This window comes from Ursus arctos, unplaced genomic scaffold (assembly GCF_023065955.2).
Source record: "Ursus arctos isolate Adak ecotype North America unplaced genomic scaffold, UrsArc2.0 scaffold_31, whole genome shotgun sequence".
NCBI lineage: Eukaryota > Metazoa > Chordata > Mammalia > Carnivora > Ursidae > Ursus > Ursus arctos.
In genome coordinates this window covers 7,484,301-7,499,149 of record NW_026622997.1, presented here as the reverse complement: position 1 = coordinate 7,499,149, position 14,849 = coordinate 7,484,301, and the positions used below count along the sequence as shown (strand labels likewise).

The following is a 14,849-nucleotide window of genomic DNA, read 5'->3' as shown; positions in this document are numbered from 1 at the left end:
ACTGAGTGGTTTGTCTCCCTTCCTGGGTGACAATGACGCTGAGACCCTGAACAACATCCTGGCCTGCAGGTGGGACTTAGAGGATGAAGAGTTTCAGGACATCTCGGAGGAGGCCAGAGAGTTTATCTCCAAGCTTCTGATTAAGGAGAAGAGGTAACCCAAGTTGGTTCTGGGCTCTGGAAGAAGGAGGGATAATAGAGAAGCATAGGCTACCACAATTCACGGAAGTAATTCCCGAATTCTCTTTGTGACGTCTCCGATGCCCGTGCAAAGTTGTAAATGGAAGGAGTTTGATGCTCTTGACCTTGCTTACTGAGATCGGGGACTGGTTTGGTCACCAGGCTTGAAAGGGGCTACAAAAACTTCCCTGCTTCTGTCTTTTGCAATAAGTCTCTAGCAATTAGGGGCTCTTGCTGGGCCTCAAAATGAAGGGTTTGGGATAAGTTATTTCCATAACCCTTTTCACATCTACAAAGCACATATCCGGCTCTGTGTAGCTGAACACTTAACTATCATTTCATTTCAGAGCCTGCTGTGGGCCAGACTATGCCAAGTGCTTTATAGGCCTGTCCCCTCTCCAAGAGATGGGAATTATCATTACTGTTTTATGGGTGAGACTCTAAATAGTTTGCCCAAGTTCATATGGCTAGTCAGTGGCAGAACTGAGCACCAAACACGTCCACCTTCCCCTAAGGCTGCGCATTTAAATCTTACATATTACACGGCCTTCTATTTTCTGTCATGTTAAAACCACGTTAATTCAAAATTCAGCAGATGGAGGTGCCTGGGTGGCTCAGTGGGTTAAGCGTCTGCCTTCGGGGATGATCTCAGGGTCCTGGGATCGAGCCCTGGCGGGCTCCATGCTCAGCAGGGAGTCTGCTTCTCCCTCTGCCCTCTCCCCTACTTGTGCTCTCTCTCTCTCTCTCTCTCTCAAATAAATAAAATTTTAAAAAGGAATTCAGCCCATGGAGAAGAGTGACCTTGAAACAGACGGGCTTGCATTTTAGACTTAGAGGTGGGGGAAGGACATGGTGATTTAGTCAAAAACACTGTTTCAAATGGTTTTATATCTAAAATGTAGAATGATAAAGGGTATTTAAGATTTTCAAGACCAACAATACTTGCTTCATTGTTTTATTATCTTTATGGCTTTTAGGTCATTAGTAAACATGACCGTGAACAGGTGGGAGGGTGTATTTTGAGGAAGGGGACTAACGAAGCGACATGGGTCCGGAGCAGTACCTGACACCAGGGAGTTGCTTCATCAACAGTCTGCCGGGAATGCGCCTGGGGCATTGAGAACACCTGCGTAAAGTCCAGTCCCTGCCTTCAGGTGACCCATGGTCCAGGAGAAGAGATAGGCGTTTTTTAAAAGATAGAATACAATGTAGTTAAGAGTCTATTGAAAAGGGTCAGTCAGGACCGCGTCCTAGAGGGTAAGGAGGACTTAGCCAGGCAGGGGTATCAGTGCAAGGCGGGGGCACTGCACAGACATGGGTTTTATCTTTAATGGAAAGGCACAACTGATGCTACTATTACGATGATTATTATTTGTATGTCACTGAGCACCAGGCAGTGGACCGATGGAAAATGTCAACTCTCTCACATCTTTGGTGGATGAGATGTACATTTACTGAGAATCTATTCGACAGATACACTTTTATGTGTTATCTGATCTAATGCTTTGGATTAAATGAGGAAACAGAGGCTGACAGCAGTCAAGCAGTCACAGGGCAGAGTCATAGCCACCCCTGGTGGCCTGCAGCGCCACGCCCTGCCCTCTCCTTTGGTCTGAAGGCTTCACTAATACCTTAGGAGGGACAATTACGCATTTGGGCAGAATGACAACTGGCTGAGTATTCAAATCAATAGGTGGGTGAAACTAAGGCCAACACCTGATACCACTATCATGGAATAAATTTCTGGGTACAGAAATAAACTCAAAATTCTATTAAAAAATTAATTTTAGTATTATGTTATTGTTAACTTTTTAATGGTCAGCTTTGAGATGTTTGCATTACAGTGAAGAAATAATAATTTTTGGCACTGTCAGCTTTTGGAGCGCTTCTGAGGGTCCAGCACTGAAAATTTATGGTATTCAATAAAATAGCACTTCTGTCTGAGGTTGATGGAGGTCAATAGTTTTAAAACGTTATACCTGCCTGTTTAAGGTCCTATTAATGGTGATGTTGTCACCAAGTTATTAAACTTGCCTTCACGGATTAAAATAAAGAGTTATCGTCTCTTCCAATCTTATACTTAAATGTTTGGTAGCTGATGAAGCAGTTTTCCTGAAGCAATGTACAAGCTGGAGCCCCGTGACCATCGGAAACAACGCTCTTGGTACGGTTTCAGAAGTAGACTCCAGATCGTTGCACTCACTCATAGTTTTTATTTTGAAAGGTTATTTGGTTTATTGTGATAAACGTTAGCACACAAGGCAAGTTTACAAAACTTGAAATTAGAATATAATATAATCTCTATGATTCTTTCCCATGCTATTTTTAAAAAATTGTATAAATATTTGCTGGCTCAAAGTAATATGGTTTCTTTGTAAAGTTATCTAATGTTCTCTCAGTACTTATACGAACTCTCATCTATTTAAGTCTTCAAAATTTATGTTTTTAAAGGTTTCTTTATTTAATTTGACAGAGAGAGAGAGAGAGAGAACAAGGGGGAGGGGCAGAGGGAGAGGGAAACAGAATCCCAAGTCGATTCTGCATTGAATGTGGCGGAGCCCGACGTGGGGCTCCATCTCACGACCCTGAGATCACGACCTGACCTGAAACCAAGAGTTGGATGCTTAACCTACTGTGCTACCCAAGTGCCCCCCAAATTTCTTAATTCAAAAATTAGTAATACATATATTCAAAAATTTTAATATATAAATCATGTTTGCAATTATCAAGAATCATTGTAGCATTTTGCTCTTGCAATCGTACGTATGCATTTATTTCTCCACTGACTGATAGAAGTTCAATACGTGAAGCCCAAACACTGCATAAAAAATGGTTACTTGTATTGGAAAGTAGATGTTCAATTATGAACAAGAATTTTGAATTATTTGCCTTAATTGTCTTACTGCTGTTGTTACCCTGATTGGATTTGATGATAACCTACGATCATCAATGATAGTTCCAGAGAAGATGGAATTGCCTGTGAATTTGACGTTTGGCCATCTGGTCTCCCAAAGGCAATGGCCAGAGCTGAGGTGAATGACAGATTCAGGCCTCCTTGGCGTGTCTCTGCTAACAGCCATTCCGAATTTCCCTTTAGTTGGAGAATAAGTGCAAGTGAAGCTCTCAAGCACCCGTGGCTGTCAGACCACAAGCTCCACTCCAGACTCACCGCACAGGTAACTGAGACTTGTTGCTTTTCCTCTCCTTTTCTAGCCAACCTCAGTCTTTCGATGATCAGCGGCTAAAAGCATCTTAGGAATATAAATATATATGAAGGAGACTCTTACCAAAGACTGAATGAAGATGACCTAAGTACTTGTGGGTTTTTTAGATCTTTTTTTCCCCAAGTTTCTATTTAAATTCAGGTTAGTTAACATACAGTGTAATATTAATTTCAGGTGCAGAATTTAGTGTTTCATCACTTACTGCGATACCCGGTGCTCATCACAAGTGCCCTCCTTAATCCCCATCCCTCATCTAGCCCATCCCCCTGCCCACCTTCCTCCATCAACCCTCAGTTTGTTCTCTATCGTTAAGAGCCTGTTCCCTGGTTTGCCTCTCTCTCTTTTTTTTCTTTTTTCCTGAGTACTTGTTGACAATAATTGAGCCCACACTCCGTGTTAACTTCGTACAATAAAATCCCTAATCTACTCTTATTAATAGCCTTAATTGCCATTTACGTTCGGCAGCCGTCTGTCCTTTTGGCACAGATTCCTTTCCTAAGCTTCAGATCCATATATCCCCCTGTGTACTTGACATTTCCATTTGGATCTTCTCAGTCCTAAACTGCACTCATCTTCCCCACCTCCCCTCATCCTCCTACCATCCTTCCAGAACGGCCCCCACTGAGTGGCCTCAACCAGACCCCCGGGGTCTGGCTGTTTCCTTCCTCTCCTCCATCCTCCCATCTCATATTTAATTTATCTCCAAGTTCTGTACATTATTTTCCCTAATGACTTCTCGAATCTGTCTAACCTTCTCCATCCCCTTGGTTATCCTGGTGCATGACACCCCTCATCTGAATTACTATTAACAGCTTCCTCCAGACTTTCTCCACCCACATCCCTATGGATTATACAAATAACACAGAACCAAAAATGTAACATTTAAGTAACTCAACTAAACATTTAGGTTGTTTAACCGGCCAAGGTATATAGAGAGGCAATAAGCGATCTCTGCCTTCAGTCCTCGTTAGGGAAGGTCTGACACGAGCATCAGTTAAGATGGCGGCTGTCATGCCCTGGAGTTGTATGCGTTTGATACACTTTCATTCCCTCCATCTCTGCTCCCCATCCTCCCTACTCCCCAGGGTTTTGGAATGGAGCTTTTTCACTGACCAACAAACCTTGGAATGACTATACTTCAGGTACTCATTTTTTCCACATCCAGTTTTTATTGAAATTAACTTTACTTCTAAATTCAGCATCAGTACTAAGTTTTATTTGTGTCTGAATATACCTTTCCTTGATAATTGGTACTGATGTCAAGTAAAAATAGACTTTTTACCTAGTTGGTACCTCACCCAGACTACATAAACTGCTTATTAGGGTTACCAACCTATTTTGGGCCAATTTTCCACCAATGTATTTTTATCCAAGCTTATTGGTGTCCAAATACACTTTGACGTGGTAGGACAATATGGAGACCACAGCAGATAAATAATGACATTATACAGTTTAAAAAGTGCTTAAAATATTTTTAAAACCACCTAACAACAACAAAAATCACCTTTTTGTTATTTTATCCAACTGTTAGTACCTAGGTGAATAGATATTTCAAGAATGATGGGGATTTGAAAAAAAAAATTCCATTGTAGAAATCTAGTTAGTTATCATTAAAGTTACAATTATATGGCACCGTGCCAGGCACTGTTCTAACTACAAAAATTAATTCATTTAATCCACAAACCAATTCTCTGAAACAGGTACTGTATTCTCCTCATATACATGAGGAAACAGGGGTTAAGTACTTGTACAGGATCCCACCAGGCGAAAAATGATGGAGCTATCATCCCAGTGTAGACAGGCAGGCTGTGGAGTCTGGGCAGAGCTTCACCACTCTGCTATCCTGCTGGATAATGGGCTTCTGGGCAAAGAGGGCCTGATGATGTTTCCAGAACTCCTTCTGTACTATACATTTTTGGTGTTACTGAAAGCCAGTATTCAAGCTTAATGTACTTTATTTTTTAAGGAAATATTAAGACTAGATTTTTCCAGAAGATTCATTTTTGGAATAATCCCGGTTCTGATACATACTATAAAATCAGAATTTAACTTTATGTTGAGAATTTAAGTCTCATCCAAAACTATTTACTACTTGAATCTAACTTCTATTTTAAAAGTCTTTCCTGAACTTTTATTTATCTCTTTTAATTGTTTCATGCTTAAAAGCACTTACCATTTCTTAACCTCTAAGCCTGCCTATAATCAGTCAGTAAATTTAAGAAGGACTTTTTTCCCCAGGAATTAAAGCCCTGTAGCTCTCTGCCTCCTGTATTATGTCCTTCCATTTCTAACCATCATATATAACCCATCTTCCATCAGAAACAGCTCTCAGCTGGAGTGGAACAAAGCATTCCCAAATTACAAATCTGTTAGAACTCATCAAGCACCCACTGCAGACTTAATAAATGCGTTGGGCCTGGAGGAAGGAAAACTGAACAACTATGACATTGTTTCTTTCCTGCCAGAACTAATAAACCTCTACCTTTCCTTCCCATTTCCAGCTTTATGACCTTAGATCATGCCCTTTTTCCAATTTACCAAACTCATAAAATAACTTAGAACCTGATATTCCACATTTGTCCATCTGTTCTCTAATTCACCAAATCATTACTTCATTAATGACAACTCTGATCATCTTACTCCCTCATCAAATATTCTTCAAGTGTTCCCTGTCGTGCACACCAAACAAGCATACCTAGCAGTCCAGGCCTGCTCTGACTCGCCGTGGTCTCTGGTGTCTGGTCCTGTCTCTGCTACTGCTTCCAGATCAGCTCACTTGCTAGAGCAAGTGCCTGAGACCTACTTTAAACCCCACCTCCTGTAAGACGGCCCTTCTTAATCCCCAAACTGGAGGTGCTCTCTCCATCTTCTTGAACCTCTTGTGGCACTTAAGTAACTCTTGAAAACTTTTGGAAGAAGCAACATCTTTGTCCTCACCTGGTCTGTCTTGACTCTCATGCTTTGTCAACATGAATGTTTGTGGAAGTGAGTTTTGACAAAACACACATGTAAAAATGAAGTGTCGTCAGATGCCAAGCTCTCTATTTCTGACCCTGAGAGGAAAAGTAGTGATGACAAGGGAAAGTGGGGACATGCTCGAGCTGGACACTGAAGGTGGGTCAGTGTATCTGTCAGAGGGTCATGAACAATGTAGGCTTCTAGAACATCTCTCTAAGAACATCTTCTATTCCGTAGCGAGTTATTGACTCTTCAGGTGTTCTCATATCAGAAGTTAGGAATGAAACGATAAAAAAAAAAAAAAAGTTCTAATCGTTCTCCAATTGTCTTCTGGTTTCCCTAGAAGAAGAATTGTTGCTCTAATGCGAAGAAACTTGTGACCAAATAGTCCATGGAAGGCAACCATTTGAAAGGTTGGTCTTGGGTCTTTTACTAAAGAGGTGTTTTTGCAAGCCTTCGGAGAGGAGAGCAAGAAATAAGTCAAATGTGTGTTGAGCTATGTGGGAAGCGCTGCGATGTTTCTGCTGAAGGGGAGGGGCTGATTTTAGACTGCCATGTGTGCAGCCTGAATCTGCCATTTTCTAGCAGAAAAACCTGTTTCCTGATTTGTGCATTGGAGATAGTCTTACTTCCTATGTTCATTGAGTGGCTCCAATGAGCTAATCCAAGTAAAGCCAGGAGACCAGGGCCTGCCACATAGAAGGTGCATGATGTTAGTTCAGGGGGTGCCAATAACTGAACAGGACAGTGTCTGCTAGTCCTCACAGTTGTGTGGGGTCAGAGGAAGTATTTGTATTTTTTTATATTGCTGGGGAAACCAATCTCAGAGACTCTAGACTCAATCGCTCCCCCAAAGCTGTGTTGCTAGTATGTGGTAGAATGTGACTTCTGAGGAGTCTCTGAATGTAAAGCCCATGCTCATTTTTCTTCCCTGAGCTGCCTACTCTTGGACCTTGAAGAACCACCACTTCATAGAAAGGCTCTACCCTGCTTAGAATTCTGTCAGAATTCTTAAGATACAGTTTTTCACATGAATCCCTTTGATTATATCAATAAAGCTAGCTTAATTTATGCTCTAAAGAAGGCTAAGGCCGTGCACTTGTTACAGAGGACTTTCAGAAATCCCAACATTTATGTCGTTGTTGGGGGGTCCATTTACCCTCCAGCAAGTCGGTTCTCTAATTTGGGGCGGTAAGTCCATGGCCATTGTTGCAACTCAATTATAACAAATGTGTAAGACTTATGAGTCTGTATTCTTGCTGCCCACTGGTCTTACTCTTTTATTCTGATTGGTGTTTATTCTGGTCCTCAAGTTTTTGTTTGTCTGTTTGACTCTGTATTCTTGTAAGCTGCCTTGACCCTTTCATAGAATAAGATCAGGCAGAAATAAATCAATAAATCATAACAAAAGTCACAGACCAGAGTTAGGAAAGCATTCAGCCTTCGGTGCATGGGTCACTTACTTAGAAGTCTATCATTTATCTAGAAATCTATGAAACATCAACAGAAAGCCCTGGGCTTCCTATTTACAAAGACCATTCTCACGGGTCAAAGTAAAGTTTTGGGGAAAGTAGAAGATAGCTTTATGTCTTGTGACAATGCAGAGAAGGAAAGGACTCTCCGTGCTCCCAGGCGTGGGTCGTTGGGCTCTCTGAGGTGCAGCCCGGCCTTCCCTGTGAGTGGTGGGCACCAGAGTCCACAGGCGGCTCTCCCTGCCAGTTTCATCCACAGTGACCACAAACCTCAAGGGTTCGCCACAAACTGCATTCCCACCATGAGCACTGGAGTCACTTTGGAGGCCTGGTAGGAATGAATTCATTGGATGACAGGAGGTCCCATTGCAAGGCAGGCCTGTGGCCAGGGTCTGGCAGGGAAAGAATGAGGAAGGAATGACAGTGGGAGGTGGTAGAGTCCTTCCATGTCACATTGGTGCTTTGAACCCAATGTGATGGAGGACGGTGGCAGCCCAAGCAGTGACAGTTATACAGAGGACAAAGACATTTGAGCCGGTCACACTGGTGCTGTTAGATACCGTTTTGGGTGGAATTGCTTGGTGCAGCCTTACTCTGAGTGTGGCCTGGCCCGCCTCTGCACAGTCACTCGGGCTGGCTGCCTTCCTCTCCCGGGTCCCTCCGGCTGCAGTTAGCCACAGAAATTCACCTTGGTTGCACTGCAGGCCGGGAAAGCTGTTTCAGGTCCATGGGATGTGGGCGCTTCCTAGTTTACTTTTTTCCTTCTTTTTTTTTTCTCCCAAGTTAAAATGTAAGCTTAAGATATTAACTCTGAAAGGAGCCTCATTTGAGAAGAATTTTTTTTTTCGAATCATTTTTTATAGTATTTCCTGCCAGGACAAGATGGGGGTTTTGGCAAGCTCTGTTGGGAGTAAAACCAACTTTGTGATAATATTGATTTTTAAAATCTGGTGGTTGAAGATTATTCCTGTGGAAAAAGAATGACTTCCAGGCCCTATGAATAAGGCAGGATCCACACTGTCAATTGACGCATATAAATCTCCTGCAATTTGTTAGAGGTTTTCTGATGCGTCGAGGAAACACTCTAAAAATCAACCCAGTGGCATTTCGCTCTGTGCTTCCATTCCACCTACTGCCAACCTGTGAAATATAAATTGAGGATATGTCCTCCGATGCACAGGAGTGAGGTAGGGCCACAAATGGCGTGCGGGCCCGTGTCCCACGTGGTCATTAAGCAAATGAAAACATTCCCACGCCCGCTCCGCGATGTCCCTCTGATGCGGGGTCAAGCTGACAGGATGGCCAGTGTGGAGCTGGCTGTGCTTCACATGAAACAAAGCGGCCTTGTGCTTCGATTTTGCAAATAGTACAAAAATATCTTGCATAAACCGAAAAAAAAAAAAAAAACCCAACCAACCCAACTCTGGTAAGCAGTGGAATCCTGCAAGGGGTTTCTTTCTTTCTTTTTTTCTCTCACATGCACACATGCATTATAAAAAATCATGTGTGGTTTTCCTAAGGGGAACAACCAACTAATTACAATTTTAAAAGCCCTGCTGAATTAACAAGAGTCATATTTTGTTTGCTTTGCAGGAAAACTGCTGCGGTTGCTGCTGCTTTGGGAAGATTTTTGGAAAAATCAGCAGTTCTGATGCCTTGACCCCGATGATGACGGGTGGCCGTGGGGGGTGGGGGAGCCGCTGCACTTGAACTCGGAGCGCCCAGTTAAGGGGGTTGCCTAGTGCTGTGGTCCTGGGGGCGCAGACAAGCCCCGTGCCCCTTTCCTCACATCTCCACACCCCATGGTAGTACACAGTTGGGAAGATGTTTCCCTGGCATCTTCAGTTTTCAATGTTTGTTTTGTGATTTTGGTCGCCGGGGTAAGGGGTCCGTGACTTCTGCTCTCGCTCAGCTTGCTAGAGCAATCAGGCTGGAGATTTGTTTGAGACATTTAAACCCCGCGGATACATTTAGAGGGAGAAAACTGCTTCCAGTCTTTAAACCATGCCTTTCAAAGGGGCGATCATTATCGCCAGAAGAAAAATCTGTCTTTTGCACCCTTGAACACTTGGTTTCTCAGACTTCGTTGTTTTGATTTGGTCTGAAATCAGGTGAATCCGATTGATAAATAATTTGCTTTCTGGAACTTGTCATCAAATCCCGGGGCGAGAGGCATCAGACATTGTGTCTTCCATTTATTCTGAACTTTTCTCCCAGTTCATCAGGTTCTTCTGAGCAGCGAGTCTACTCTCAGATGAGTGACGCGCATGTCACAGGCACTCCCCGCTCTCTTCTGGCTGAGCATTCACGCGCATGAAATGCACTCGTTTTCACAAGTAGAACAAGAGGTGTCTGCTTCCGGCTCGTCTTTAGAATTACACCCTTTGGAATAACGGTGACAGTCACGAGAGCTTTCCTCACGCCGCCGCTGTTGAGAACCGAGGGGTCGTGTGCCTCCCGAGGAAGGAGGCACTTTGCTTCCAATGTTGAAACAACTTTGGAAATAGCGCTCAGGTTTCTGGGTAAATTCCAACATTTCTGAAGACCAGTGATCTCACCTATGCGAGTCTCACATGGCTCATTGGTTGTGAAGAAAGAACATTCAGAAATCAAAGGTGAGGGGAACACTCCTGCTCACTCTTTGGATATGAGAATGATTTCCAGTTGGAAGCTTCTTCTTGTTCCTGAGCTCATGTGCCATTTCACTGTAGATCTTTAATAATGGAAGCGAGCCCTACCATACACAGCACAGAAAGGCACAGGGCCTCTCAAGAGTGAAACGTGTGTGTCATTTCTTTGTGAAGAAGAGCCCGTGCAGAGCCGTAGGAAACTCCTATTACACATCCAGCAGCCCGCTCACCATTCAGTTTCTTAAGCTGCCCTTGTATTTCCCATTTCCAAATCACTCCTGTGTTGAGATCGGCTATAAGAACGTCTTTATTTTTAGCTGTAAATGGTTCTGGGCTCCAACAGTCACCATAGTCACCATAGCAATGGCCATATTAGTGAGGGTAGTTTTAATTGGCATTGGCTTTTCTCCATCATTGCTCGTACCCACCTAGTGGATCTTTCTAGCATGCCCGTGAGTAACCATATGTGCAATGTTCTTATTCTCATGTGCAAGGTAAAGGGGAAGTAAAGACAGAAGAAAATGTGTAATTTAGTTAAGACCACATGCCAATTTAGTGGTCATGCTAGCTATAAAACTGACTCCTTTCCAGCTTTGCTCTTACATTATGATGCATTTCTTTGTTCCTTTGGCCTATGCATTTATCCAAGGTTGGTTTTCTCCTGTTCCTGTTATGTGACTATGCTTAAAATGTTTAATTTAGTTTCCTTAAAAAAAAAAAACAAACAAAAAAAAAACCCAACACAACAAAGCCCTGTGACTGAAGTGTTCTATTACTGTGCTATCTTTAGCTGATGGTATTCATCGAGTCTGGAAAAATACAAGCCAGTGCATGCATTAATACTCAGACCGCAGAGAGCTGGCATTCTCTCAGATGCTAAACAAGACACAAGGGTCTGATTTGAAACCCCTCCTGGAAGGGCGTTTTCTGTCCTGCGGTGTGGAATCTCTACCAGATAGAGCAGGAGGACTTTTGCACCCAGCCCCCATTCAGACGCACGTTGGCAGAGAACTTTCATCAGACCCCAGCACACATGGGAGAGGCAGCTGAGTCCAAAGGAAGGAATGATTTCTTTGTCAAATTAATCCACTAATGACCCTGCAGTCAGTGGGTGTGATTTTTTTAAAAAAAGAGGTTTAGAAAGGAGACTCTACTTTAAAGACGGATCCCCTTTGCATTTGGAATTAAATTTCCACATTTGGATGGGGAGGCATCCCCTTGCCAGGCAGGGTGCCTTTTATACGAGAGCTGAGGATAGTTTGCATTGCAGAGCTGATTATTACAGTCTAGAGTTACAGAGAAATGGGAGCATTTCGGGCTCCTGCTCAGCCTGTTCCCTCCCTCCACGCCCGTGTGGCGGCTTCAGAAGAACTGGTAACTTGGTAGATTGCCACTGTGATGGGAAAGGGGGCTTTGCACGGTGGACAAATCAAACCAGATGCAAGCATGGACCAGAGAAGCTGAGTCTGGCGAGACTGGGGCTATTGTGATCCATTTTTCCAAGAAGTCATTAGGATTTGATAGCCTGTATTGCTCCTCCGCCCTCCTAATGGACGTTATGGCTTCAGTCACTTGCATTCGGCAGTAGCCATTTCTTTGGAAAAAGGCGGAAATTCAGCCCTGACGGGGCACTTCCCACTGCCTGGAGAGAAACACACCTCACACAGGATTCCAGAAAAAGCACGCCCCCATTTGTCATTTGTAAGATACCAACACTTCCCCAGAAGCTGTTGCTATTTAAAATTCAGGGAGAAAAGAGCTCATGCCCCAGTTGGTGACATAAAATATCTGATACGGATTCTCACCAGAACAACCTTGCGGGAAGACTTCTAGGTTGAAATGGGGTAATACTCATGTTTGTTTTCGTCTGACTTGAGATTGTTTTGCTTTCTTTCCTCGAAGATGTAAATAGGCATGCTGCTATTATTGTGGCATACTCTGATGTGAATGTGTTTTGAAAGATGCGTGAATTATGACATTTTCACCATTTTTATGGAAATTAGCATAGCTAATTTTTTCTTGTTTTAAAATCAAAATATGTATTTGATATTAGGGAAATGAGGGTCTTATTCTTTATTTCATTCCTTTTTTCTTCCTTCTGCTCCCACTACTCTTACTCTAGGCATGAGACAAATGCTGTCAGGATGCCCACATGTGCTAGTTCAGTTTGGATGACAGGCCAGCTGAGGGAACCCCACTTGGAAAGTCCGTCTGTGCAAGGGCGGCAAGATGGCGACGCAGGTGTCTGTTTCTGGGCGATTTCAGCATGCGCGTAGGCTGTGCCCTTGCTGTAGCTCACTTCTCAAAAGCCGTGATGCTCCCTGCCTTGCTTTTGCTTTATCTTTTTTGATTTTTTTTTTACTTCTTTCTCTTTTTTTTCAGTTAGAATCATAGTCCATCTTCTTATTCATCACAGTGTTCCCCTAAAGCCTTTTTAGGATAAAAATGGTATTTCCAAAAGGCAAATTGCTTGCTGTCCTAAAGGAAACTTGAAGCTGGGCTATTAGACAATTAGATGTTCGAGTCTTGGATGCAGGTGACTTCCTTGCTTAGCATGAAGTCAACAGTTTCTCCCACTAGAAGTTCCACAGATGTCTCCGAGCTCCATTTTCGTCAGGCGTGCTTTCCATAAGTGATCTCGATGTGGGTAGTTTCACCTTCCATGAAGGCTTATAACTCAACCACTACTTATTCAAAAGAGCAGAAAACATCAAATACCTGAATGTTCCTATCTTGAATTGTATGTATTTTGTAGTTGTCCCAGCCGAGAGATGTCAGTGAGTCCTTTCTATGAGGTTTAGTAGTGTAGAGAAGAAATAAAAATGGATTCTTAATGTGGTGATTGCATATGTCATGTCTATTTTTTATTTCTGAACATAGTTTCATTCAGCTGTATTTCTTTGCCTTATAAAGATGTATAACAGTCATATATATGTATTATATTGAAGAATAAACATGGATCTTATTTATCCTTTGGTTAACGAATTAGATTATTCAAAGACGTGGACTTGCAAAATGCAATAAAAACTCTGTCCTTTTTGATAAGTTCTGACATGCTAAAAATCCTGTGACATTTAGAACCCAATACCTTAAGAATAAGGTGTTTTTTTTTTTTTAAGATTTTATTTATTTGAGAGAGAGAAAGGGAGTGCATGAGCAGGAAGAGGGGCAGAGGGAGAAGCAGACTCTCCACCGATCAGGGAACCTGACCCCAGGACCCTGAGATCATGATCTGAGCCAAAGGCAGACACTTAACAGACTGAGCCACCCAGGCGCCCCAGAACCCAATGCCTTAAAAGAATGATGCCACACTACTTATTTGGGGCTCCAGAGGCATTCACATACTGGCTGGTCCACTTGAAAACAATGGTGGTTGCAATGTCCCCACACAGATTTAGGATTTTTTCTTCCTGTTAATGGAAAATATGGACTGAGATATATGTAAAGTGTCTAATGCCAGAACAGTGTTTAATAAATTATTAAGGCAATTAGCAATTCAATCCCTTTACTGTATCTTAGTGATTATTTCTCAGACAGGTGTCTGTAAGGTGTCTGCTTCAGAAAATCTGCTACTAAATATTTCAGTATATAATAGCCCCCAGCCATCAGCTGCCACATTGCTTTCTGGGGTCAGCGTTGGCTGGAAATTCTGCTGGGAACCCTCAGCTCCAAGCATGCATGTGTGCCCGAGGATGATATGTGCTTCCCTCTCAACAGTCACATGTTAGTCCTGCAGTGACTGACCCCGACTCAGTGTCACCAACTTCTCCCACCCACCCGCCTGGCTTGAGACAGCCCCACCGAATTTCCTATTGTCTCACACAAGGGTATCCTATTCCTCTCTTTGGGACTCCAGTTGTTGCCCAGTTGGACCTCTAGGTGAGGCATTCTGACCTCTTCCCCAAAGTGAGGAAACCTCATGGATCATCTGTGATATTGTGATATTTTAAATACAATATATTTGGTCTCCTCCCTGGTCCTAGTGCAGAGCTCCTAAACCGTTGGAATTTCCTGAGTGAGAGGAGTATCTTTTGTTACTCGTGATCAGCCCCTTCCAACCACACTTGAGTTTATGTGACTGAGGTGACTCTTGGAGGATGGGGCTGGTTGTCTGAGGAACCAACCATGTGATTAGAAGGTTGGAACTTTCTGGGGCGCCTGGGTGGCTTGGTCCTTAAGCGTCTGCCTTCAGCTCAGGTCCTGATCCCAGGGTCCTGAGACTGAGCCCCGAGTCAGGCTCCCTGCTCAGTGGGGAGTCTGTTTCTCCCTCTCCCACTCTCCTTGCTTGTGTTCCTTATCTCACTGTCTCTCTCTGTGTGTCAAATACATAAATAAAATCTTAAAAAAAAAAAAAGAGGGTTGGAACTTTCAACCTCACCCCTACAC

General features: G+C 43.1%; 1 protein-coding gene across 5 annotated transcripts in view; it reads left to right on the top strand.

The window, feature by feature from the left end:
* Positions 1 to 13,432, top strand: part of MYLK4 (myosin light chain kinase family member 4) — an 84,172-nt gene extending 70,740 nt beyond the window's left edge. For all 5 annotated transcript variants that reach the window (XM_026511140.4, XM_048225732.2, XM_048225733.2 and 2 more), the window contains 4 exons: positions 1 to 153; positions 3,277 to 3,355; positions 6,705 to 6,774; positions 9,427 to 13,432. In XM_026511140.4, coding sequence (XP_026366925.2) covers positions 1 to 153; positions 3,277 to 3,355; positions 6,705 to 6,749 — 277 coding nt within the window. In that variant the 3' untranslated portion in view covers positions 6,750 to 6,774; positions 9,427 to 13,432. The remainder of the gene's footprint in view (positions 154 to 3,276; positions 3,356 to 6,704; positions 6,775 to 9,426) is intronic.
* The last annotated feature ends 1,417 nt before the right edge of the window (positions 13,433 to 14,849 follow it).